At 35.2% G+C, this 25,207-nt stretch overlaps 1 protein-coding gene across 1 annotated transcript in view; it reads right to left on the bottom strand.

Moving 5' to 3' along the window:
• The window catches only part of CENPE (centromere protein E), a 94,369-nt gene that overhangs the window by 48,404 nt on the left and 20,758 nt on the right, over positions 1-25,207 (bottom strand). The window contains 10 exon segments of the mRNA XM_008059594.2: positions 6,259-6,417; positions 6,571-6,843; positions 6,964-7,278; positions 8,475-8,629; positions 8,967-9,132; positions 9,217-9,339; positions 10,601-10,720; positions 10,946-11,020; positions 18,072-18,239; positions 19,704-19,792. Coding sequence (XP_008057785.1) covers positions 6,259-6,417; positions 6,571-6,843; positions 6,964-7,278; positions 8,475-8,629; positions 8,967-9,132; positions 9,217-9,339; positions 10,601-10,720; positions 10,946-11,020; positions 18,072-18,239; positions 19,704-19,792 — 1,643 coding nt within the window.

Here is a 25,207-nt window from a genome sequence, read left to right as displayed (position 1 = left end):
CAAAAAAAAAAAAAAAAAAAGAAAACTATAAATGTTGCTGAGAGAAGTTAAAGACACAAATGGACAGGCATCCCGTGTTTATGAATTCAGAGACTTAATGACGCTAAGATATCAATACACCCAAAGCAATATACAGATTTAATGCAATTTCTATCAAAATCCCAAAGGTGTCTTTTGCAGAAATAGAAAAATCTATCCTAAGATTCATATAGAATCTCAAGGGATCCTGAACAGACAAAACAATCTTGAAAAAGAAGAACAACGTTGGATGTCTTATACTTCCTGATTTCAAAACTTACTATAAAATTACAATAATCAAAATAGTGTGATACTAGCATAAAGATAGAAATATAGGCCAATGGAACAGAGTAGAAAACCGAGAAATTAAATCTTAAGGCATTCTTGCCAAAGATGCTGAGAATACTCAATGGGGGAAAGGATGGTAATTTTAACAAATGGTCCTGGGAAAATTGAACATCCATATGAAAAAGAATGAATTTGGAACCTTATTTTACACTATATATAAAAATGATCTGAAAATAGATTCCAGACCTAAACTTAGGAACTAAAACTATAAAACTCAGAAAAAAACATAAGGGAAAAGCTTCATCATAGGGGTCTTGGTAATGATTTTTAAACAGATAAATTTGAGTACTTCAAAATTAAAAACTTCTGTGTATCAAAGGACAAAATCAACAGAATGAAAAGGCAACCTAATGAATTGAGAGAAAATAATTGTGAACCATAAGACTGATAAAGGAATTGTATCCAGAACACACACACACCCCTCTCTTTCAACTCAATAACAAATCCAACAACCCAATTTAGACATTGAATAGACATTTGACTTGAATAGACATTTCTGCAAAGAAGCTATACAAATAGCCAATAAGCCAATAAGCCAATAAGCACATAAAGATGTTCAACATCACTAATCATTAGCAAAATGAAAATTAAAACCACAGTGAGATACCATCTCATACCTGTTAGGATGACTATTAAAAAACAAAACAAAGCAAAAAAACCCAAAAGAAACAAAACCAAAACCCAGAAAATAATGTGTTGGCGAGAATGTGGATGAACTGGAATACATGTAACTGTAGGTTGGAACATAAAATGGTGCCGCTGTTATAAAAAATATTATGGTGCTTCCTCAAGAAATTAAAAATAGATCCAGCATATCCCACTTTTGAATATAAATTCAAAAGACCTGAAAAGCAGGGTTTTTCTATTTGTATACACATGTTCATAGCAGCATTATTCCTAATAGTCAAATGTGGAAGCAACCCAAGAATTCATGATAAATGATTGGATTAACAAAACGCGGCACATGTATGTATGTATTATTCAGTCATAAAAAGAAAGGAAATTCTAGCACACACTACAACATAAATAAATCCTGAAGACATTATGCTAATGAAAATAAGCCAGTCACAAAAAGACAAATACTGCATGATTCCACGTATATGAGGTACCCAGAGTAGCCAAATTCATAGATAGAAAGTAGAAGAGTGAATGCCAGGGCCCAAGGGGCAGGGGAATCAGGGAACGATTGTTTAAGGTGTGTAGTTTCAGTTTTGCAAGATAAAAAGTGTTCTGGAGATAGGTGGTATAACATCATGCATGAACGTAACACTACTAAACTATATACTTAAAAATGGTTAAGGTGGTAAATTTTGTGTTATGTATATTTATTACAAATTTTAAAAAAGAAATACTACTGTATACTATTCCAAGCTACAGATGTATAAAAAACTATTTCACCAGTCTCCTGTTGTAGAATTTTAACACATTCTACAACATAAATATTCTAGATTAAATGGTATGAATTATAATAAAAATAGAATTTAAAAAAATTACTGTTGATAATATACTTTAATTTTATGTTAACTTCAAGGGATACATGTGCAGGCTAGTTATATAAGTATATTGCAAGATGGTAAGCTTTAGACTTCTATTGCACTGGGTTGACAATATATTGTAAAGATATTTTGGAAAAGTAGAAAGTTATAATAAATGAAACCCTTGTAAAATATTACAGGCACTCCCTCCTGTAATGGACTGAATTGTGAACTCTTAATTTCTTTTTCAAACTGATAAGCAGTTATATTCAAAGTTATTTAAAAAATATTAGGGTCAATCCTTTATTTGTGCTTTTTATTTTTTGAAACAAGGTCTAACTCTGTCACCCAGGCTGGAATACAGTGGCCCTATCATAGTTCACTGTAGCCTCAAGCTCTTGGGTTCAAGTGATCCTCACACCTTGGCCTCAAGCAGCTAGGACCACAGGCATATGCCATCATATTCAGCTAATTTTTTATTATGGGATCTTGCTCTGTTGCCTAGGCTGGTCTCGAATTTCTGGCCTCAAGTGATCTTCCTGCCTTGGCTTCTCAGGGTGCTGGGATTATAGGCATAAGCCACTGCAATATACCTATGTAACTAATTTGCACATTTATCCCTTAAAGTTAAATAAACAACAAATAAAATAAATAAAACAACAATGTATTGTCAAAAGTAATTTTTAATATTTTATTTTTATTATAATTAATACCATTTAGTATAGTTCATACCATTTAATCCAGAATATTTACTATTAATATCTAAAATAATAAAATTATTGTTAGATATTATCATTGTAGATAACAAACAAAAGTGAGATTATTACTACATAACTGTTGAAGTTAAAGAAAAATTATATATATAAGAAAATTTCAGATTTCCGGCAAGATAGCCACGGGGCAGCTTGGTCTGTGAGACCCTTCATGAAAGAGAACACACATAAAGACTCTAGCTCTCTCCTGCGGGCTGCAGCTCCCATCTTTGGCAGCCTACTCTTCACATGGAGCTCAACCGCCACCACTGCTCAAACATCACGGTGGTCTGGGCCACCGTCGCAAATGCGGCCGTGGCCATTGCCCCACCCATGCCTGAGGTGACCCATGACTTCCAACCGTGAAGCCCCAGCAAGCACGATCTGAGATCATCACCACCGCTGCCGCTGCCACCACCACGCCACGCCCCTCACCAGGTTCTAGGCACTCCTTTTGAGTACCAGGAGGCAGATGCTGCTACTGCTGCTACCATTGCTGGGTCCCTCCCATCCTGGGCGCCCTCTGACTTCCGCCCTGCCTAAAGATCAATTGGAGCAGTGAGACAGCACCACCTGCTGGGGATCCAAGCTGAGGTGAGTGGATTGCCTGAGCACGTGGGTTCGAGACCTGCCTCGGCAACAAATCAAAAATTAGCTGGGTGTGGTAGCGCGCGCCTGTAGTTCCAGCTACTTGGAAGGCTGAGGCAGAAGGATCGCCAGAGCCCATTAGGTCGAGGCTGCGGTGGCTGGGAGCGGCCACTGCACTCCAGTCTGGGCGACAGAGTGAGACTCCAACTCAAAAAAAAAACCCAAAAAAACATCAAAATGGAAAAGATAAACTCTTCCCCTTTGATAAATAGACAAGGCCAGATCTGAGTGATAGACTGGGCAGGGAGCCCAGATCTGAATTGCACTTCACAGCAGGCCAGGGGCAACTGTGAACAAATCTACCAGCCTGCAAAGACAGCTAGAAATCAGAGCTGAAAGGACATTGGACTTAAAGGAAAAGTCTCAGAGTGTGCTTGGTTGGTTCTATTAGTTTACTGACTTTAATCTATTCCTTTTCTTTTTTTCTTTTTCTTTTTTATTTCTCTGTAAACCCCATCTTTGTATAGAGGAATAGCACACCAATAAAGAGGTTGGAAAGCTTGTACGTTAGCATCATTGTATGTTTTAGTTTTTGCGTATGGTTGTTGGTTAGTTTGTAGTCATGGTTATTGTTTTTCTTTTTATTTGATTCAGTCTTTGTGTCTCTTTTCATTTGTTAGTCAGTACGCTCGTCTATTTTGCCTCTTAGTCCTCTCTCTCTCTACCCTCCACTTCCCCCCACTGCCTGCTCCATTCTCCTCCTTCTGTTAACCTCATTTTGCTTTTAGGGAGTAAACCTACAACCCCACTGCATGGACAGATTCGAAGGCAGTGGGAAGTGGGTTTCAGATTATCCATACACCTGTCGGCGAATACCAGGACCTGCAGATAGATTTTGAATCACAGCTCCCCGCTTAAGTAAATCTCAAAACTGCAAAAAGGACCGCCCCCAACCTACAGTCCAACTCCAGAATTGAACAAAGCAAGAGGATATACATAAGGAAGAATAGGAGATTGAACAAACAGAAGTAAAAGCAACCCTTCCACCCCTGAATAACAGAATTAAAGAAGACAGGGTAGTGAAGGGAAGGAAAAAGTAGGGAGGAAAAATCTGCACAAATGAAGAAAAACCAAAAGAAGAATATAGGTCTCACACAGACTCCTGGGAGGTCAGATACCGAGAAAACAGACTTCAGAACACAAACAATGAAGAGCCCCCAGAATGACTGGTCACATGCAACAAACCCAGACATCAAGACGTTAATAGAGAGAATAAAAAAAATTGAGGAGAGACAAGAGGAAAATAGGAAGGAGCTGATGACAGAAATAACAGCAGGAAAGAATACTGTGATGGAAATAAATAGCAAACTAGTAAGCATGGAAAGCAGAATTAGTCAAGCAGAAGAAAGAATCTCAGAGCTTGAAGACCTAAAATACAGAATTAACCCAAACTGTCAAAAACATAGAAAAGAAGCTTAAAAAGACAGAACAAAACCTTCAAGAGATGAATGATTACTTCAAGAGACCCAACCTAAGAGTAATTGGCCTTCCTGAGGAAGAGAGAGAAAGAGCCCACATTGGAACAAATATTTCATGAAATCATTCAAGAAAATTTCCCTCATCTCAGTGATGCAAAAATTCAAACACAAGAGATTCAGAGAATCCCTGCAAGACAACAAATGAGAAGAACAACTCCCAGGCATATAATAATTTGCCTAAACAACGTAGGTATAAAAGAAAAAATCCTAAAGGTAGCAAGAGAAAAAGGTCAGACTACCTACCAGGGAAGACCAATTAGAATAGCAGCAGATTTATCTACAGAAAACCTCCAGGCTAGGACAGCTTGGAGCCCTATCTTCAAAGTTCTAAAAGATAAACAATTTCAACCGAGAATAATCTACCCACCCATGCTAAGCTTCATCAATGAGGGAGAATTGAAATCTTTCTCAAATATCCAATCCCTAAGAACCTACGCTGCCACCAGACCACCTCTACAAGAAACACTTAAGAAAATACTGAACACAGTAGAAAAGGAAAAAAGAACTACAACGTTCTTCACAAGAGTACAGGCAAAAGATTAAAAACACACATGAACCAACTCCAAAACCAAAAGAAAGACAACAAATGAACAGGAATAACAAAAACTCTGTAAGAACCTTATGATAGGGATCAACTCTCACATTTCAATAATTAGCCTGAATGTGAATGGACTAAATGCACCACTGAAAAGACACAGAATGGCAAAACGGATAAAATACCACCAGGCAACAATTTAATGCCTTCAAGAGACTCACCTCACTAGAAAGGACACTCACAGACTCAAAGTAAGAGGATGGGAAACAAATTTTCAGGCGAACAGAACACAAAAGAAAGGAGGAGTTGTGATCTTAATCTCAGACAAAATACCTTTTAAGCTATCAAAAATTTAAAAAGATACAGAAGACCACTACATAATGATAAAAGGTTCAATCCATCAACAACAAATATCCATCCTAAACATATATGCACCCAATATAGGAGTGCCAACTTTCATAAAGCAGCTTCTAGGTAAACTCAAAAAAGATATTGACTCTAACACTATCATAGCTAGGGACTTCCAATACCCCACTCACAACCCTAGACAGATCATCAGGACAAAAAATTAGCAATGAGATCTGGATCCTCAATGTGACACTTGACCAAATGGACATAATTGATACCTACAGAACACTTCATCCAACGATCACAGAATATACATTCTACTCATCACTGCATGGAATGTACTCTAAGATCGACAACATACTTGGCCATAAATCAAGCATAAGCAAATTTAAAAAGATCGAAATTTTGCCATGCACCTTCTCAGGCTACAGTGGAATAAAAATAAACATCAACACCAACAAAACCCACAAAGACCTCAAAACCCACAAAGACATGGACACTAAACAGCATGATGCTAAACAACTCCTGGGTCAATGATAAAATCAAAACAGAGATTAAAAGAAAATTTCATCTGGATGACAGAGTGAGACTCTAACTCAAAAAAGAAAGAAAGAAAAAAAAAAAAAAAGAAAATTTCAAAAGTAAACACCCTTTACCTTTTGTTGAAATTCATTGTTAGTTTCTCCTATATTTTCCTCTATATGCAAATTCCCAGATGCTGCCTCAGAAATTTTCAATTTTAGAATGTTAATTGTTTCTTGGTGTTGTTTCAAAGACTCTAGAGCATTTAGTAATTGTTCTTGAGTGTCTATGTTCTTTGTCAGAGAAATATAAAACAATTTTCATTAGAATATGTGATAATTAAAGTAATTTTATAGTTACTACTTGATCATAAATAATAAATGATGGCTCCTGTAAAGTTTTTAAAGAGGTTCTGATTTTTAAAAATTTATCGATCAAAACCTTACCATATTTACAGTATCCTGAATATCACTTTTGAGTTGGTCCTTCTCAGTTTGGAGACTCTCTTGGAGTTGTTTTAGGTCATCTACTTCTTGAGTTAAAGTTATTACTTCTTGTAAGGTTTGCTGAAGTTTCTCAGTAATGAATATTTTTTCTCTTTCTACAGTCTGCAGCAAAGAATCTCTATTTTCTAATTGTTCTTTCAGCAGTTTTATTTCATTTACTCTTTCTTGACTTTCAGATGTTTTCTGCTGAAGTTCTTGGGTCTTGTGAGAAAGCTATTAAAAAAAAGGTAAATGTGACACAGTAAAAGCAGAGCAGTCTGTGGCACATACATACAAAGAAATTGAATCTCAGGAGACAAAAGAGCATTTCTCTAGATAGAAACAGGTACAAACCTCAGTCTTCACAGCATCTAAACTTAAATCAAAATTTTGTGCTTCTTTAGAGAGATTTCCTATTTCCTGATTCATTCTCTCATTTTCCTCAAGGAGCATCTTGTACTTCTGCTCAAATTCCATATGAAGGGTTTTGAAATCTTGGAGATCTTTATCAGTACTTTTATAATTCAACTTGGTAGTTGCTAGGTCATCTTTAACTTTCCCAATTTCTTCAAGTAAACTTTGAATTATACCCTCCTTATTAACTATTTCAGAGAAAAATTTGTCTTTTTCTGATGTTATTATATAGAACTCTTCAGATTTATCATGTATCTATAAAAAAGAAGTAAGATTTAGTGATGTTAACAAAGTATGATTCACTGAAGCTGAAGCAATTTTCAGGAAAAAAATCTTTCTCTGCAAAAAATTCATTTACATTCAGCAAAGGTTTGACTGAGGAAAGGCAATCCAGTATTCTTATTGTCACATTTCTATAACTTAGTCTGTTTAATTTTACCTGCAATGTTTTGTTTTCTAATCTCTCTGAGTTCCAGTGAGAATTTCATGAGGCCAATAGAATCAGTCAGGATATGTCCTTATCTATCATTCTAAAATGGTTTCTATCTTTATCATATGGCAGACATCCTATGGTAGCTCTCTGAAACTGACTTACCTTTTTTTCCTAAGGCTTTGAATGCTGCTCAGATTTCCAAAAATTTAATCAATAATTTAAATAATGTTTAAGTATTCAAAATCCTTTATTTAAGTAATATTTAAATACTTTAATCCATATTCAGTTTATAAATAGTTTAATCATTATGAAAGCTAAGGGCAGAGAAAGGTGAGAAAAAGCAGAGACGAAGAGGCAAAGGAAAGAGGACAGAGCATTGTGGTTAAAATCACAGGCTTAGGAGGCAGATCTGTGTGGTCAACTATTAGTTAAAAAACTGGTAATTGGAACTAAAAAACAGTACCTACTTTTGAAAAAGGTTTTAGGATGACTAAATTAAATAATGTTTCTGAGTTCTTTACCATGATGTTTGCTATATAATAAGTACTCAAATTCTTGTCATTTTTATTGTTTTTAGACAAGCAGAAAGAAAGGAAAGGGTAACAGACCATAAATTTATAGAATCATTTACTAACCTGGCCTGCAGGATTTGTATTGGCTTTTAAAACTTTATCAGTGCTATGCCCCTTTACCTCATTACTCTCTTATTCATCATAGGTAAAGGTAAAGACTAAGGGTGAGCCATAGAACTGCTTAAATGCAACATTTGAGGACTACAGAAATGGCTGCTACATTATGTTACTAAGTTAAATACCCTTTGAAAATATATTTTTTTCATCCAGTAGTGTAAGAACAAACTAGAAGATGAACTATATCCATTTCTATTGCTAGTGAGTCAAACATTTACATTATTTCTTGCCTGCTGGTTTAAAATAAACTATATCAGAATATTTAAGGCACTATTATCGCAAAGGTTTTTATTTCAAAATGAGGGACAAGTGCTTAAAAATATGTTTACCTCTTTCCTCAGCATTTCTACTTCAGAAGGTAAAGATTTCAATTCTGAGAGCAAATTTACTTCTTTCCATAAAGCTTCATTTTCTTCAACTTTTTTATTCAGTTCTTTCTGGAGATCAGTAATATTTCTTTCCAATTCCAAATTGGAGAGCAAATCTAGGAAGTTTTGGTAAATTAGATAAAAAGCCAATATTGGCAAACTTGTAATCTAATTTTTAATAGTCTTTGAATCACTTGAATGTGGAAGGTAAAATTAAACAGGCTAATCATCAAGATCAGGTCCAGTTATTTGGAAAATAATTTTTAAACATTTATGATTTGAAGCCCATGAAAATCCTTATAAGTACAAATGATATTAAAACTTAATATTAAGTTATTTTAAAAAATCAGAGTACAATGAATTTTTAATTATTGAAATACAGTTGTCAAATAGTTCAGGTACATTTCTAGAGGAAGTCAGATTTGCAAAGAAATGTCTGAAGTTACCAAATACCTTTTGGAACTTTGCCATCTACAAGAGAGGTGAGTTTTGTTATTTCATTAAAAGCAGATTGTAATTCTCTCTCCAGATCAACTTGCATTTTCTTTTTTGCCTTCAATTGACTTTGAGATAACTGAATATCATTCTCCATTTGCTTGCATGTACTTGAAAGTTCTTGCTAGTGAGAGAAACATTGCAAATTCACATAAATGTACAGATCATTACAAATATTTTATAGTAAATATTTTAAAAAATTACTCACCATTTTCTCTTTCAGTTCTAGATTTTCACTTCTAAGAAAGGCTGATTCTTTCTTGGCATCAAGTGCTATGGTTTCAGCATCAAACAGAGTCTGTTTTATTTGTTTTAGGTCTTTAATATTTTCCTAGACAGATGACAAAAGAGGTTCAGTGAAATCTAATTTTTGTAGAGTCGTAAAATACTTTAGAGAACATGAACATAAATGTTATTCCCAACTAATTAAAAAGGGTGAAAAATATTAAAAACCAAATAAATGAAAAAAATAATGTTTTCTATAACAATTTAAAAAAAATTCTGCCCATATTTTTCCAAATTATAAAAGCAACAAATGGAAATATAATTTAAGAAATCTCTTATTGTTTAAATAAAAGTTAATGCAATTGTTCAGCTAAGCTGTTGAAGTTCTCTATGAGTTTTCATTTTGAGTTACTCTCCAACACAAAGAAAAGTGACTTCCTAGCCAGGGCTTCAGGATAGTGTGGCATAAAATGATGTAACCCTCAAAAAAAAAAAATTGTCACAAATAGAATGCAACAAAATAATACTAATAAAAGGTAACAAAAAGTACTCTGAAAAACTCAAAATGAAAACAAAAGAGCAACAGAAACTATATTTTTAAAATCCTGCTAGACTATTGCCTTAAAAAAAAAAAACTGTTAAAAACTGGAACCAAACTAATACTTCCATGAAGTAATCAGGTAAATTGAAAGCAAATTAGAAAGAGATTAACAATTTCACCATCAGATTCAATGCTAAGATCTTAATTCTAAAGCATACTCAAACTGTTAAAATAGTTAAATTATAATAAGAATGAATTATATCTATTAATAACATGTAAATAAAATTTATAAAGTCATGTTCCATTACTTAAAATATGTATTTTATAGTTTGTTACTTGTCAATTCTAACATAAGTGCTCTCTTAAGAACTTAACTATATACACTTCTGTATATATTTGCATACAATTGAAAACATTAAAAATATAAAAAACTACTGATTTATTATTTTTTTTTAACTTTTAAGATGGATTATTCTGGCTAATATGAGTGACCAGGCCTAGAACACCTGTCCCTAGGAGGTCCTGAGAATGTGTGCCTGGAGTGGTTGAATTGCAATTTGGTTATATATTAAAAATTACTGATTCTTAATGAAAGTTTGTCCCTAACTTCCTTCTATTCACTCAAAGACTTAAATGAGCAACTCTATAAATGTAACTTTATCTATAAAATGGCGATTATACTAATAGACCCTTTCTCATAGGGTTATTGACAGATCAAATAAAATACACTGCCCAGCACAAAGTAGACCTCATATAAGCATTTGCTACAGTTATGGTATACCATAATGCTAACACAATTACACAACAAAATTAAGTTGATTTTTACCAGTGAGTATGCCAAGTCCATTTTTATATCCCCCAACTTCTGAAAGTCTATGTATTCCTGTAGCTTCTTAATCTGGTCTTCCTTTTCCCTAAGTATTTCTACTTTTGAACTTAGTTCATTCTAAAAGAATCAAAGGAGAGTGAAACATAATTTAGTATCTGATAAAAATTTTAAGGGATTAAAAAAGAACTTATATGTATTAGTTTAAATTCATAGTAAAACTGAAAATTACTAATATTTTAAAAACATGATTCCTCTATTTTCTGAATCATGCTCCATTACATAATGCTGCATATTTTACAGTTCTAGTTACTTATCAAAGGGAATACCAACATGAACGCTCACCTCAAGGTCTTGATTATATACTTCTGCATGCTTAACTAAATTCTTTAAGTTGGAAATTTCATGAATTAGTTGCATCTGTAAGAGTATGTGAACAGGCAACAGAGCAAACCAATAGTTAATAAAGCCAAAAAAAAAAAAAGAAAGCATTACTCACTGCTTCAGAATCACCATAGTTAGAAGAAACTGAGAGATCAAATGTTTAAGCTACTGCAACAAAACACTTCATTATTTAAAAATACTAGAAATACCACCAAAGCCCCAGAAAACAAGTAAACAATAAAAATCTTAGCATTATCCCCCAAATAATTATACTATTAATAAAGCTACAATAATGTCAATAGCAAATTAGTACGCACCACTTGGAGGAGATAGTAAAGTGGTAATCAAACATTTAAAAATATATACTTTTAATAGATTTTTGTTTTGGGAAAGTTAGGTATAGAAATGCATTCATCAATATGTTTTTTTTTCATATGTTGCATTGAGGTCTGATTAGGGTCTAGGTTTGGATGAGAGTCATTTCACATAGAATCTTTACAATATTATTACTTTTCACCAAAGCTACAGAGGTATGAAATTATCAACTATTACCCTGTCTATAGAAAATATTAGAAAGATGATGCTATTGCTTTATATTATTCAATTGCGTAAAAGTATAAAGGTAAACATATTTCTATTAAAGTTTCCTTTCTACCAAAATATCCATAGCATTAAATATTTGAGTACCAGAAAGTTTTGTGTTCAAACCAGGAAAACAACAAATGATCAAAGATTAGACAAGCACTTACAGAGTAAAAGCAAATTTTTTTTTCTGAGTTGGAGTCTCACTCTGTCGCCCAGACTGGAGTGCAGTGGCTACTCCTGGCCACTGCAGCCTCGCCTGCTGGGCTCCGGCGATCCTTCCACCTCAGCCTTCCAAGTAGCTGGAATTACAGGCATGCGCTACCATGCCCGGCTGATTTTTTGATTTATTGTAGAGACGAGGCCTCGCTGCCCAGGCAGGTCTTGAACCCGCGGGCTCAGGCAATCCACTCACCTCAGCCTCCCAAAGGCGTGGGATTACAGGCTGAGCCACCGAGCCCAGCTTTAAAAGCAAATTCTAATAACATGTAAGAAACTTAAGAAAACAGGATCTTATTTAAATAATATTTTCTGGATGTTTAATTCAGTACTGACTAGTTTTAGGTCTCAGACTAGTATTAATGGTGATTTTCCTATTTTAAGTCAGTGTTGTCTACCAGAAACATAATGTGAAGCTACACAGACAACTTAAAATGTTTTAGTTAAGCAGGCAGACAACTTTAATAATGTATTTTATTTAATATACAGTTTCTTCAGGTAGTCAATATAAAAAATTGAAATATTTTACATTCTTTTTTCATACTTAAGTCAATTCAGACTGATACCTTCTCAAGTGCCTAATGGCCACATACGGTTAGTGACTAGCATACTACATAGCACAGTCTTAGACATTTGTACAATTACACTTGTAATTTAAATTGCATAATTTAAATTGGCTCTAACTTTTATCTTTTTTCCCCTTTCTAACTTCTGTGTAAGAAAATCACATTTACCAATAAGGAGGAAACAAATAATCAATCTAACTTTTGAAAACATTTAGAGAATAATGACTTAGAAAAATTCTCCCACTTCTTATTTGAAATAGAGAAACATTAACTCTCATAAAGATAAAAGTGTAACCTTCCACTGATGTATTGTTTAAGATACTGAGCATAAAGAAGTGTGTAAAAAGCAAAAATTATTTAAACATACAATCTGATAACAGTTAACCCTTGCACATATGAAAATATTAGATTTCAACTGTAATTCTCAGCAGGCGAAAAAAAAATTTACCTTAAATTTCCAAGGAATGAAAATTGTAAGATTAAAAAACCAAACTAAAACAGGCAGATGATAAAACCTTTTCTTATTCCTCAAGTATGATATTTGACATTTTTTATTCCTCCCTCTAAAATATATTATATAAGCATCCTATGTGACTATATTCCCACTTAAAATTTATACACAGTCTCGGTGATTTTTTGACAAAACCCTTAAGAAAATCAGGAAGTTAACCCATGTCGTAAGGTCATAATTTGACTTTTATTCCCTGTTGATTAAACTTTTCCCCAAAACGTGAATTTTGAAATATATTTTGCTATATACATGCAGACTTATATTTTTAGTTCAACATGGAATGGATACTGCAAAACTGTTTTTGAACTGGGCAAGATTTTATTACATAATCTTTTAGGTAACCTTAAAACTTGTGTACAACTAATAATGAAGGGAGTAAGATTAATTCCCTCCCTTAATTGTCATTAAAATGGAAGAAAAACTGGGATATGATACAAGTTATATATTCTGTGTTATTCTGCAATCTTTGTTTGCTGACTCAATTCAGTGAGCTTCAATTTTGGTATTAACTGAGTATATTAATGATGTGATAAAAAAATTGAGAAATTATTATCACAACTATGCCTAAAGTTAGTTTTATGTCATATTATTACTAATCAGAAATACAAAAACTGGATGAAATTTTGGAATAGGAAGACCTTGGCAAGCACCTCTCTCCACGGGTGGAGAAATGCAGAAAACTCTAAGAGATTCAATTACTTGCTCAGGGTTTTGCCAGTAATTCATGATGGGCTTGGATCTGCACTGAGCTCACAAGTGGCAAAACTGGTGTTTAAATCCAGACAGTTTTGCCCTAGAGATCATGCTCTTAAATGTGACACTAGGCCACTTGCCTCCATAAAACCCAATTTGATTGACTGAAGTCCAATGTTCTTTCCATGATATTTTGCACTTTGCTAATAGGCAAACTTAAAACACGTTAAATGAAACTCTGAGAAGAACTTACAGACTTTTATCACTCTGGATATAATATCTATAAAATGTAGGAATAATTTTAATTTGTAGGTAAAATGGAAATAACAGCTTTGACATAGAATTCTTTTTTCCTTCAAAAAAAAAAAAAGAGGGTGAGATACTAAACAGTAATACTGAAGAAAACAGATCATGTTTCTTTGGGCTGGCATACATAAGTCTGAAAAGTAGGTGCAAATTAATTCATTTTAACTACATAAAATACTGGCTCTTATTTTGGCTGGGGGTGGGGGTGGGGGGCACTATTCGTAGATCACTTTGCAAGTCTGATAACAGCTATGGATTCTTATTCCAGAAAAAAAGTATATGTATTTAAAAATTCTGGAGCAGGCGTAGTGGCTCACACTGTAGTCCCAGCACTCTGGGAGGCTGAGGTGGGAGGATAACTTGAGCTCAGGAGTTTGAGACCAGCCTAGGCAACATAATGAGAGCTCGATGATACCAAAAAAAAAAAAGAAAATTTAGCCAGGCACAGTAGTGAGCACCTGTAGTCCTTGCTACTTAGAAGGCGGAGATGGAATGAGTACCTGAGTCCAGGAGGTGAGTTGTCCAGCCTGGGCGACTGAGTGAGACTCTGACTCAAAATAAATAAATAAATACATACAAATAAAATACAAAATAAATAATAATAATAAATACAAATAAAATAAAATAAAAATTCTGCAAAATAATTTCATAGAGTCTATGGACTCTAGGTTAAGGATACCTTACTCTAAGAAATCCCTTATACCTTTTAGACAATTTCTGAGTCTCTAAAGTCTGATGGTTTCTGGCTTAGGTTTGCTTAACATATAGTCTAATATTACAGCTTAAAAAATTTGAGATCTATTGCTTCTAAAAAATTCTATTAAAACATGTACTATTAGTTACACTAATTTCCACAATAACTCTCTTATACGGAGAAAGAAAAGTAAAATGTGCAAAATCAGCTTTTCTAGCTATTGTAATGTTTTAACTATTTATACTTTCAAAAAAAGGGAAAAAATTTCATTAATATGTAGCATACTTATATTAAGCAGTCAGCTAGATATTAAAATTCATGTTGAACTCAGTAGGAAATGGCTATGCTATGGGCATTTATGGTATCCTCAAAAAATTAAATATTAATAATACACAAACTATAAGGAAACAATATCCTCAAGATAGATCTGTCAAGAGGTAGACACACCAAAATCCTCCCACAGATGCTTTTTTTTTTTGAGTTGGAGTCTCACTCTGTCGCCCAGACTGGAGTGCAGTGGCCGCTTCCGGCCACCGCAGCCTCGACCTGGTGGGGTCCAGTGATCCTTCCGCCTCAGCCTTCCAAGTAGCCAGAATTACAGGCATGCGCTACCACGCCCGGCTGATTTTTTTTCATTTATTGTAGAGATGAGGTCTCGCTGCTCAGGTGGGTCTCGAACCCGCGGGCTCAGGCAATCCACTCACCTCAGCCTCCCAAAGGCGTGGGATTACAGGCTGAGCCACCGAGCCCGACTCACAGATGCTTTTAATTCCTTCTTCTCTTGCATAACACAAGAGAAACAAATATATTTTAATTATTTTTAAAATCACGTGAATGAACTAAATATTTCTTAAATTCTCTAAATTGTGTGTACACATGAAATATGGTTAGATCATTAATATCTCAATCTTAGAAACAAACATCTTTAAAAGAATACTTCTGAGTAACATCAGTATACTAAAATTATAAAGCAAATAATCAAAACATGCTACTAGAGAAAAAAGAAAGAGAAGATTAAAGGATCTGCAAAAAAAAAAAAAAAAAAAGAAAAGAAAAAGAAAAGAATGAACAATAAGATGAGGATGCTCATTTTTGCCACTTTCATTCAACACAGTACTGGGAGTTCTAGTCAAAGCAATTAGGCAAGAGTCAAAAATAAAAGGCATGCTAACTGGAAAGTAGGAAATTAAATTGCCCTGCCTGCAGATGATGTGATCCTATATAAAGAAAACCCTAAACTTCCCCCAAAACTGTTTGAGCTAATAAATTCAGTAAAGTTGCAGGATACAAAATGAATACACAAAATCATAGTATGTTTCTATACATTAGTAGCAAATTATCTAAAAATGAAATCAAGAAAACAATCCCATTTGCAAGAGCTAAAAAAAACCCCAAAAAAACCTAGAAATAAATTTAACAAGGAGGTAACATCTCTAAAATGAAAACTACATAACATTAATGAATGAAGTTGAAGTAGACACAAATAAATGGAAAGGTGTCATATGGCAATGAATGAAGAATCAATATTGTTAAAATGTCCAAAATACCCAATGTGATCCACAGAGTCAATGCAATCCCTATTAAAAATGCCAATGATATTCTTCACAAAAATAGTAAAAACAATACTAACATTCATATGAAACCACAAAAGAACCCCAATACCCAAAATAATCTAGCAAAAAACACAAATCTGAAGACATTGTGCCATCTGCCTTCTACATGTTGATTTTGTAATCCATGGCTGTCCCAGTTGTTTATCAGCGTGAGAAGGCTTTTGACAGACTCCCTAGAGTTAGAATTCACAGATTCTAATCCATAATGATAGAATCATATCATCCTCAAAGAGGGATAGGTTAACTTCCTCTATTCCTATTAGACACCCCTGATTTCTTTCTAAGTGGGAGGTATCACACTTCTGGACTTTAAACTTTATTACAAAGCTTCATTCAGTGACCAAGATGGCATGGTCTTGGAACGGGAATAGGGACATAGACCAATGGAACAGGACAGAAATTCTGGAAGTAAAAACAGTCTTTCAACCAACTCATCTTTGACAAGACCACCAATAATAAAAATAATTGGGGAAAGAAAATCATGTTTAGCAAATGGTGCTGGGAAAACTGGCTAACCACATGCAGAAGAATGAAACCAGACCCCTACCCATCACCATATACAAAAATCAACTCAAAATGGATCATGGACCTAAACCTCCAACTATAAGAATCCTAGAAGAAAATGTAGGAAATACCCTTCTGAACATCAGAATGGGCAATGGATTCATGACCAAGTCCCCAAAAGCAAATGATATAAAAGCTAAGACAGACGGGTGGGATCTCATCAAATTGAAAAACTTTTGCACAGCAAAAGAAACCATCAAGAGACTGTGCTCAGCTCTGCTTTACAGTGAGATTAAATTTAAAAAAAGAGTGGGGAGACAACTCACAGAATGGGGGAAAAAAATTCCAAATTATGCATCTGACAAAGGTCTAACATCCAGGATCTACAAGGAACTCAAATGAAGTAAAAAGGGAAAAATAAACAACCCTACTAAAAAGTGGGCAAAGGACACGAACAGACACTTCTCAAAAAAGGACATACAAGCAGCCAAAAGACACATGAAAAAATGCTTAGCTTCACTCATAATCAGAGAAATGCAAATCAAAACTACAATGAGACACCACCTAACTCCAGTCATGATGGCTGTCATTAATAAGTCAAAAAACAACAGGTGCTGATGTGGCTGCAGAGAAAAGTGAAAGCTTCTACACTGTTAGTGGGAATGTAAACTAGTTCAAACTCTATGGAAAGCAATGTGGTGATTCCTAAAAGATCTAAAAATTGATCCACCATACAATCTAACAATCTCTCTCCTGGGAATATACCCAGAAGAACATAAATTGCTCTACCAAAAAGACACCTGCACACACAGGTTTACTGCCCACTATTCACAAGTGCAAAAACACAGAACCAACCCTGCTGCCCCATTGAAAGTGGTCTGAATTAATAAAAAGTAGTACATATACACAATGGAATATTACAGTCATAAAAAAGAACAAAATCATGGCCTTTGTAGCAACTTGGATGCAGCTGGAAACCATTATACTAAGTGAACTATCACACAAAGGACTGAATACCGCATGTTCTCACTCATAAGTGGCCCTGATCACTAGTCACATTAGCACAAGGGTGGGATCAACAGTCAATGGGCACTGCTAGGAGTGAGGGAAGGAGGAGAGTGGAAGGCACATGAGAACACAAAGGGTACCTGGTCCACTATGAGGGAGTGAGGGGCACCCAGAAACCCAAACTTCACCTGCATATAGCCTACTTATGTAGTAGATCTTCACTTGTACCCCACAACTCTATAATAAATAAATAAATAAATGTTTAAAAAACATAAAATATTATCTATGAATTTAAAATAAAACATGAAAAAGTTTATATTATGGAGAAAAAGAATGACACTTCTTTTAAAAGTGTAGTTTTAGTTTACTTTCACAATTCTATGACTCTTACCTCTTGATCTTTTTTAGTTTTTCTTTCTAGAGCCTCAAATTCATCCAAATCATTCTTTTCTTTTAATTTCAATTCAATTTCTTGTTTTTCTCTTTTTAGTTGTTCATAGTCTAATACCAGATTATCATAGTTAGCACGAAGTGTATTCAACTCACTTTCTACATTTTCCTATTATAAACAAAAACAGATTTTCAAATCAGAAGGAATTCACATCATATATTCTTTGCTTTCTTAACTAAAATTGAGATGAGTTAAATAATTAACTTTTGACTCATTCAGTGGTTTAGGTCACTCATTTCTTCAATATCTTTCTAATAGTCTACATTTTGATAAAGTAGCTAACTTATAGTATGTTATCTTGAAAGGAGTAGAATTTAAAAAAACAATCATATAAATAAAGCGTGTTTGACTGCCCATGTCAAACAGGGAAAGTTTAACTGAAGGATGGGTAACTATTGGGAAGTCCATTTGGCCACAAATGCTCAAGCTTCTGATAAATAAAGCTGACACCTTAATCTTCCATTTATCCAATTCCTATTTTATGTCTCAAAAGGCTTGAATTCAAGAAGGAAAACAGAAGTATTATTTATTGACTTCTAAAACTTACAGTAGCTATGTTTTACCACACCCAAAGAGGCCTATTTCTACTTTCTATACTAATATGAGAAAGAGATAAATGGAGTCAAAAAACGAAACAAAACAAAAAGTAAACCAAAAAAAAAAAAAACACTTTATACCAGGGATTTTTCTTAAAAAAACCAAACTTTTAGAGTATGTCTTAGGAAGGCAAAAGCACTTTGTCTATACTATTTTATAGGCATTAACTAATGACAATAAGTACTGTAATCATATCTCAAAATTAAGATTAAAATTTTTAAAATAAATACATTATGCAATTAGATATCTTTAAACATGAGCAATCTAGAAAGTTAACATGCAATCTAAACTTACTGACATAGCTATCACAGTATTCCTTATTTATAAAATTTTGTTAAGACTATATGTGTGTGTGTGTGTGTGTGTGTGTGTGTGTGTGTGTGTGTGTGGATAAAAATACCAGAGATGCCAAAAAAAATGTATATACATTTTAAGAGATGTTTGCCATAATCAGAAGTGTTGATGCTGATGATAACCACTTGGAATACCTCTTATGTCAGATGTGACTTATATTCATTTTTTGTTATTGGTATATATTATTACAATTTTAATACAGTTTTTTCCTTTCTTAAAATGTATACATTTTTTGGCACCCTCTGTATATGTCTCTTTATTTTTCAGGTTATCTAGCAAAATTCTCTCTAATGTATCATTCTATACATTCTAAATGTCTGAGAATTTTGATACTTTTAAAAATCAGTCTTTTTACCCTCATGGGATTTCTCAAGGCAAAACAGAATTGACAATCATAGATGTTGAGATCTGCTAGTAAAAGGTAGAAGCAAAGGTCTACTTATTAGCACACACCTGACTTCTGAAATTTCTAGCCTTCCTCTAGATGCCTCAGAGTTATCAAGAAGTGTAGAGAGTGAGAGAAGCCTTCATTAGAGCTAAAATTGTTACTAAAATGTGCTACAACAACAAATCCAATGGAGTTACAAAAAGTATTATGTTTTGGAAAATACATTAAGTTACCTGATTTAGTAGTTTTGTTGCAGGATTCCATTCTATCTCAGTTAATGTATCAAGGGTGCTACTAAAAATATCAGACTCCGAACAGAGAGCTACAATTAGAGGAAAAAGAAATATATCCATAAACATATTTATTAAATGTACTAAGTCAAATTAAAGATTACTAAAAAAATTCTGATCGGAGGTAATAATAAGCTCAAATGAACTAATATGAACTCAGAATATGAATGCCAAAAAATACATGAGCAGATGTGGCCATTTATATTGCTGTGTGAATTAAGACCAGTGGCTGCTATTAGTAATATAGGATCCTTAATATAATACATGTAAAAAAGACAAATCCTGAATTTGAGATTTGATCCCTGTGAGTAGATTTATAAATTTTCCCCCAAATATATAATTATAATGTCAGAGACATAATTTTGAGACATATTCTTATATAAATGCCACTCTTTCAAGAATAATAAGGTTTAAGGTAGATATATAACTAGTAATTTAACTGAATAATGATTAGAACAAAAATAAAAACATCTGTCTCATGTGTTTCAGCTATAGTGCATTATACTTAAGAGGTTCAGAATTAATAAAGAGCTCTTCCCCCACCCCCCTGCCATGGCCAGCCGCACTGGTCCGAAGCCCGGGGACCCTCGGTCCCATGCAGGGCTGGATATTGCGGCCCCCAGCTGCTGATACTCCACTATACGTGACTCCCGCCCATGCCGGAGTCTCGGGTCTCGGCTTCCTCCCTAGCTACATTGTCTCCCCCAGCACCCAGCATCAAGCCGCCAGTCACCCAGGGAGGCTCTAGGCACCCGCCCCTCAAAGATACCAATTCCATTTCTGGCTGAAGTACCCTGTGAGGGCCCAGGGCCACACTCGCCGCTCACCGCCTGCCCTTTGGAGCTTTGGAGGTTTGGAGCTCTGGGTCCACCCTGGCTGAGGCACACAGCACGTGACCCAATGCTTGTGTCAGGGAACAGCATATCTTAAGTAGGTGCTGATCGGAGGCTCTCAGCTCCAGAGAAGGGAACTCCTGACCCCCTCCTCCACCCCAGTCCGCTGGTGGCATCCCAGATCCAGCGCCCAACTATGCAGCTGATCCCCGATGCCTCCCATGCCACTACAGTCCATTATAGTGGATAACCCAGGGATCCAGATGAGTGGAGAGAAAGTATCTGTGAAAGAGAAACTGCCACCTCGGACAATCTCCAGGCAGAGATTTGCATTGCCCCGCCCACCTATGAGCAGCATTCACCTCAGTTCCTAAGGTAACATCGCTAAACAGGAGACAAAGCCCCTACCCTTCGCCAAATCAGACAAAGGCAACTAAGTGTCACAGACCTCCCAGGAAGCAGGCTAAAAGAAAACCCAAGCTGTGAGTAAATCTAGTTGTCTGCAAAGAAAACAAACGGGAGAGGCTGGAGATCAGAGCTGAAGAGATTTTAGATACTCAGGAAAGATTCAAGAGTCAGTCTAATTTCTTATTTTGACTTTTGATTTTATCATTTTGACTGTTTGTTTTGCTCACTTTTGCTTGTTTTTTGACTTACACTATCAGTTTGTGTTAGGCAAAAAGCATCAAAAGTCATGATTTTATTGGTCTGTCTATGTGTAGCTACCAGTATTCTTTAGGGAATTTTGCTTACGTGTTTTTTTCACTTCTCTCTGGCCTTGTGTCTCTTTTTCACTTGTTAGTTGGTATGTATGTCTGTTTTCTCTCTCACTCTTCTCTCTTTCTAACTTCCTATGGACCCCCCCTTCCTCCATTATTCTCCTCTTTTGTACCTCCTTTTGTTCTAGGGACAAAACCTACATACTGATGCACAGATAGATTGTAAGGCAGTGGGAAATAGGTTCCAGTGTGCTCATCCACGGTTGGTGGATGCTGGAATCTGCATATAGATTCTGAATCACAGCTTCCCCCTCAAACAAACCTCAAAACTGCAAAAAGTACACCAGCACCCCACACTCCAAACTCAAAAGTGAACAAAGCCAGAGGACCCTCATAAGGAAGAACAGGAGATTGCACAAGTGAAGCAAAAGCAAACCCATCTTCCCTGAAAAACAGAATTAAAGAAGGGGAGGGAAAGGGGGAGAGAGAGAAAAATGAAGAAAAACCAAAAGAATATGGGTCTCTCCCAGACCCCTGGGAGGGCAGACACAGAAAACTGACTTCGGAATGCAAACAATGAAGAGCCCCTAGAATGACTGGCCTCAAACTACAAACCTAGATATCAAGACATTAATGGAGAGATTAAAAAGAAATCAGGAGAGACAAGAAGAAACTAGGAAGGAGGTGATAAATGAGATAACAGTAATAAAGAATACTGTGAATGAAATAAATAAAAAACTGATAAGCATGGAAAGCAGAATTACTCAAGCAGATGAAAGAATCTCAGAACTTGAGGACCAAAATATAGAACTAAACCAAATTGTTAAAAACACAGAAAACAAACTCAAAAAGACAGAACAAAACCTTCAAGAGATGAGCAATTACTTCAAGAGACCGAACCTAAGAGTAATTGGCCTTCCTGAGGCAGAAAGGGAGACAGAGACTACACTGGAACAAACTTTCCATGAGATTATTCAAGAAAACTTCCCTCATCTAATCAGTGATGCAAAAATTCAAACACAAGAGATTCAGAGAACCCCTGCATGACAACAAATGAAAAGACCAACTCCTAGACACATAATAATTCACCTAAATAAAGTAGGTATAAAAGAAAAAATCCTAAAGGCAGCAAGAGAAAAAGGTCAGATCACCTACCATGGAAGACCAATTAGAATAGTAGCAGATTTATCTACAGAAACCCTGCAGGCTAGGAGAGCTCAGACCCTATCTTCAAAGTCCTAAAAGAAAAACACGACAGAGTGAGACTCCAACTCAAAAAAAAAAAAAAAAAAAGAAAAGAAAAACAATTCCAACCAAGAATAACCTACTCAGCCAAGTTAAGCTTCATCAGCGAGGGAGAACTAAAATCTTTCCCAGATATCCAATCCCTAAGAACGTATGCTGCCACCAGACCACCACTACATGAAACACTTAAGAAAGTACTAAACACAGAAGAAAAGGGAAAAAAAAAACAACGTTCTTCACAAGAGTACAGGAAAAAGAATAAAATACAAATGAATCAACTCCAAAACCAAAAGAAAGACAAAAAACCAAGTGGAAGAACAACAACTTTATAAACTCTATGATAGGGATGAACTCTCACATTTCAATAATTAGCCTGAATGTGAATGGACTAAACGCACCACTGAAAAGACACAGAATGGAAAAATGGATAAAATACCACCAGGCAACAATATACTGCCTTCAAGAGACACATGTCACTAGAAAGGACATGCACAGACTCAAAGTAAGAGGATGGGAAACAAATTTTCAGGTGAATGGAACACAAAAGAAAGGAGGAGTTGTGATCCTAATTTTAGACAAAATACCATTTGAGATATCAAAAATTAAAAAAGATACAGAGGGCCACTACATAATGATAAAAGGTTCACTCCATCAACAAGAAATATCTATCCTAAACATATATGCACCCAACATAGGAGCGCCAACTTTCATAAAGCAGCTTCTAGGAAAACTAAAGAAAGATATTGACTCTAACACCATCACAACTGGGGACTTTAATACCCCACTCACAACCCTAGACAGATCATCAGGACAAAAAATCAGCAATGAGATGTGGCACCTCAATGTGACTCTTGACCAAATGGACTTAATTGATACCTACAAAACACTCTATCCAAAGACCACAGAATACTCATCACCGCATGGAACGTATTCTAAGATTGACCACATACTTGGCCATATATCAAGCATAAGCAAATTTAAAAGGACTGAAATTTTACCATGAACCTTCTCAGACCACAGTGAAATAAAACTAAACATCAACACCAACAAGGTCCCCCAAAACCCACAAAGACATGGACACTAAACAGCATGATGCTAAACAACTCCTGGGTCAATGATGAAATCAAAACAGAGATCAAAAGATACCTGGAAACAAATGAAAATGAAGAAACATCTTACCAAAATCTCTAGGATGCCATGAGAGCTGTAGTAAGAGGGAAATTTACATTCCTACAAACGCACATGAAGAAAATGGAAGGGTCACAAATTAACAGCCTAACAAGTCACCTAAGGAAGCTGGAAAGGCAAGACCACAAAAACCCTAATTTCAGTAGAAGAAATGAGATCATGAAAATAAAAGCCCAAATCCAGGACATAGAAAAAAAAAAGATAATACAAAATATCAATGAAACAAAAAGCTGGTTCTTTGAAAGGATAAACAAGATCGATGGTCCCCTAGCTAGACTGACCAAGTAAAAGAGAAAAAACCCAAATAAACACAATCAGAAACACAAAAGATGAAGTCACATCTGACCCTGAAGAAATACAAAAGATCATTAGAGACTACTATGTACACTTGTATGGAAATAAACTTGAAAACCTTAAGGAAATGGAGGACTTTCTGTCATCACACAACCTGCCTAGGTTGAAACAAGAAGAAATTGAGACCCTAAATAGATCAATAACAATCAAGAAAACCAACTACATAATAAGAAAACTACCTACAAAAAAAAGCCCTGGACCAGATGGTTTTCCAGCAGAATTCTACAAGACATTTAAGGAGGAGCTGATACCAATCCTACTGAAGGTATTCCAGGCGACTGAAAAAGATGGAACTCTCCCCAAATCATTTTACAAAGCTAACATCACATTGATACCCAAGCCAGGTAAAGATCCAGCAAAGAAAGAGAACTACAGGTCAATATCTTCGATGAACATAGATGCTAAAATTCTCAACAAGAGACTAGCAAACGGTATTCAACAACACATCTCAAAAATCATCCATCATGACCAAGTAGGCTTCATCCATGGGATGCAAGGCTGGTTCAACATTCGTAAAACCATAAATGTAATGCAATACATCAACATATGTCAAAACAAAAACCACATGATTATATCATTAGATGCAGAAAAGGCTTTGATAAAATCCAGCACCCCTCCTTGATAAAAACCCTTGAACACCTAGGCATACGGAGAACATATCTCAAAATAGTAAAAGCCATCAACGAGAAACCCACAGCCAGCATACTCCTACATGGACAAAAATTGGAACCATTTCCCCTGAAAACTGGAACAAGATAAGGATGCCCACTCTCACCCCTTCTGTTCAATAAAATATTGGAAGTCCTGGCTAGAGCAATCAGAGAAGAGAAGGCAATCAGGGGTATCCAAATAGGAAAAGAGGAAGTCAAGTGATCTCTTTTTGCAGATGACATGATTGTGTACCTTGACCCCAAGAGAATCTGTCCAAAACCTCCTTACACTGATAAAGTCCTTTGGCAAAGTCTCAGGATATAAAATAAATGCGCAGAAGGCAATCGCATTCCTTTACCCCAATAATAAACAAACAGAAACCCAAATAAAAAGCACAATTCCATTTACAATAGCCACAAAAAAAAAATGAAATACCTTGGCATCTTCCTAACCAGGA

The sequence above is a fragment of the Carlito syrichta genome, unplaced genomic scaffold (assembly GCF_000164805.1).
Source record: "Carlito syrichta isolate Samal-C Ts95f unplaced genomic scaffold, Tarsius_syrichta-2.0.1 Scaffold304275, whole genome shotgun sequence".
Taxonomy (NCBI): domain Eukaryota; kingdom Metazoa; phylum Chordata; class Mammalia; order Primates; family Tarsiidae; genus Carlito; species Carlito syrichta.
The sequence above is the reverse complement of the archived record's forward strand: the minus strand, read 5'-3'. Positions and strand labels throughout refer to the sequence as shown.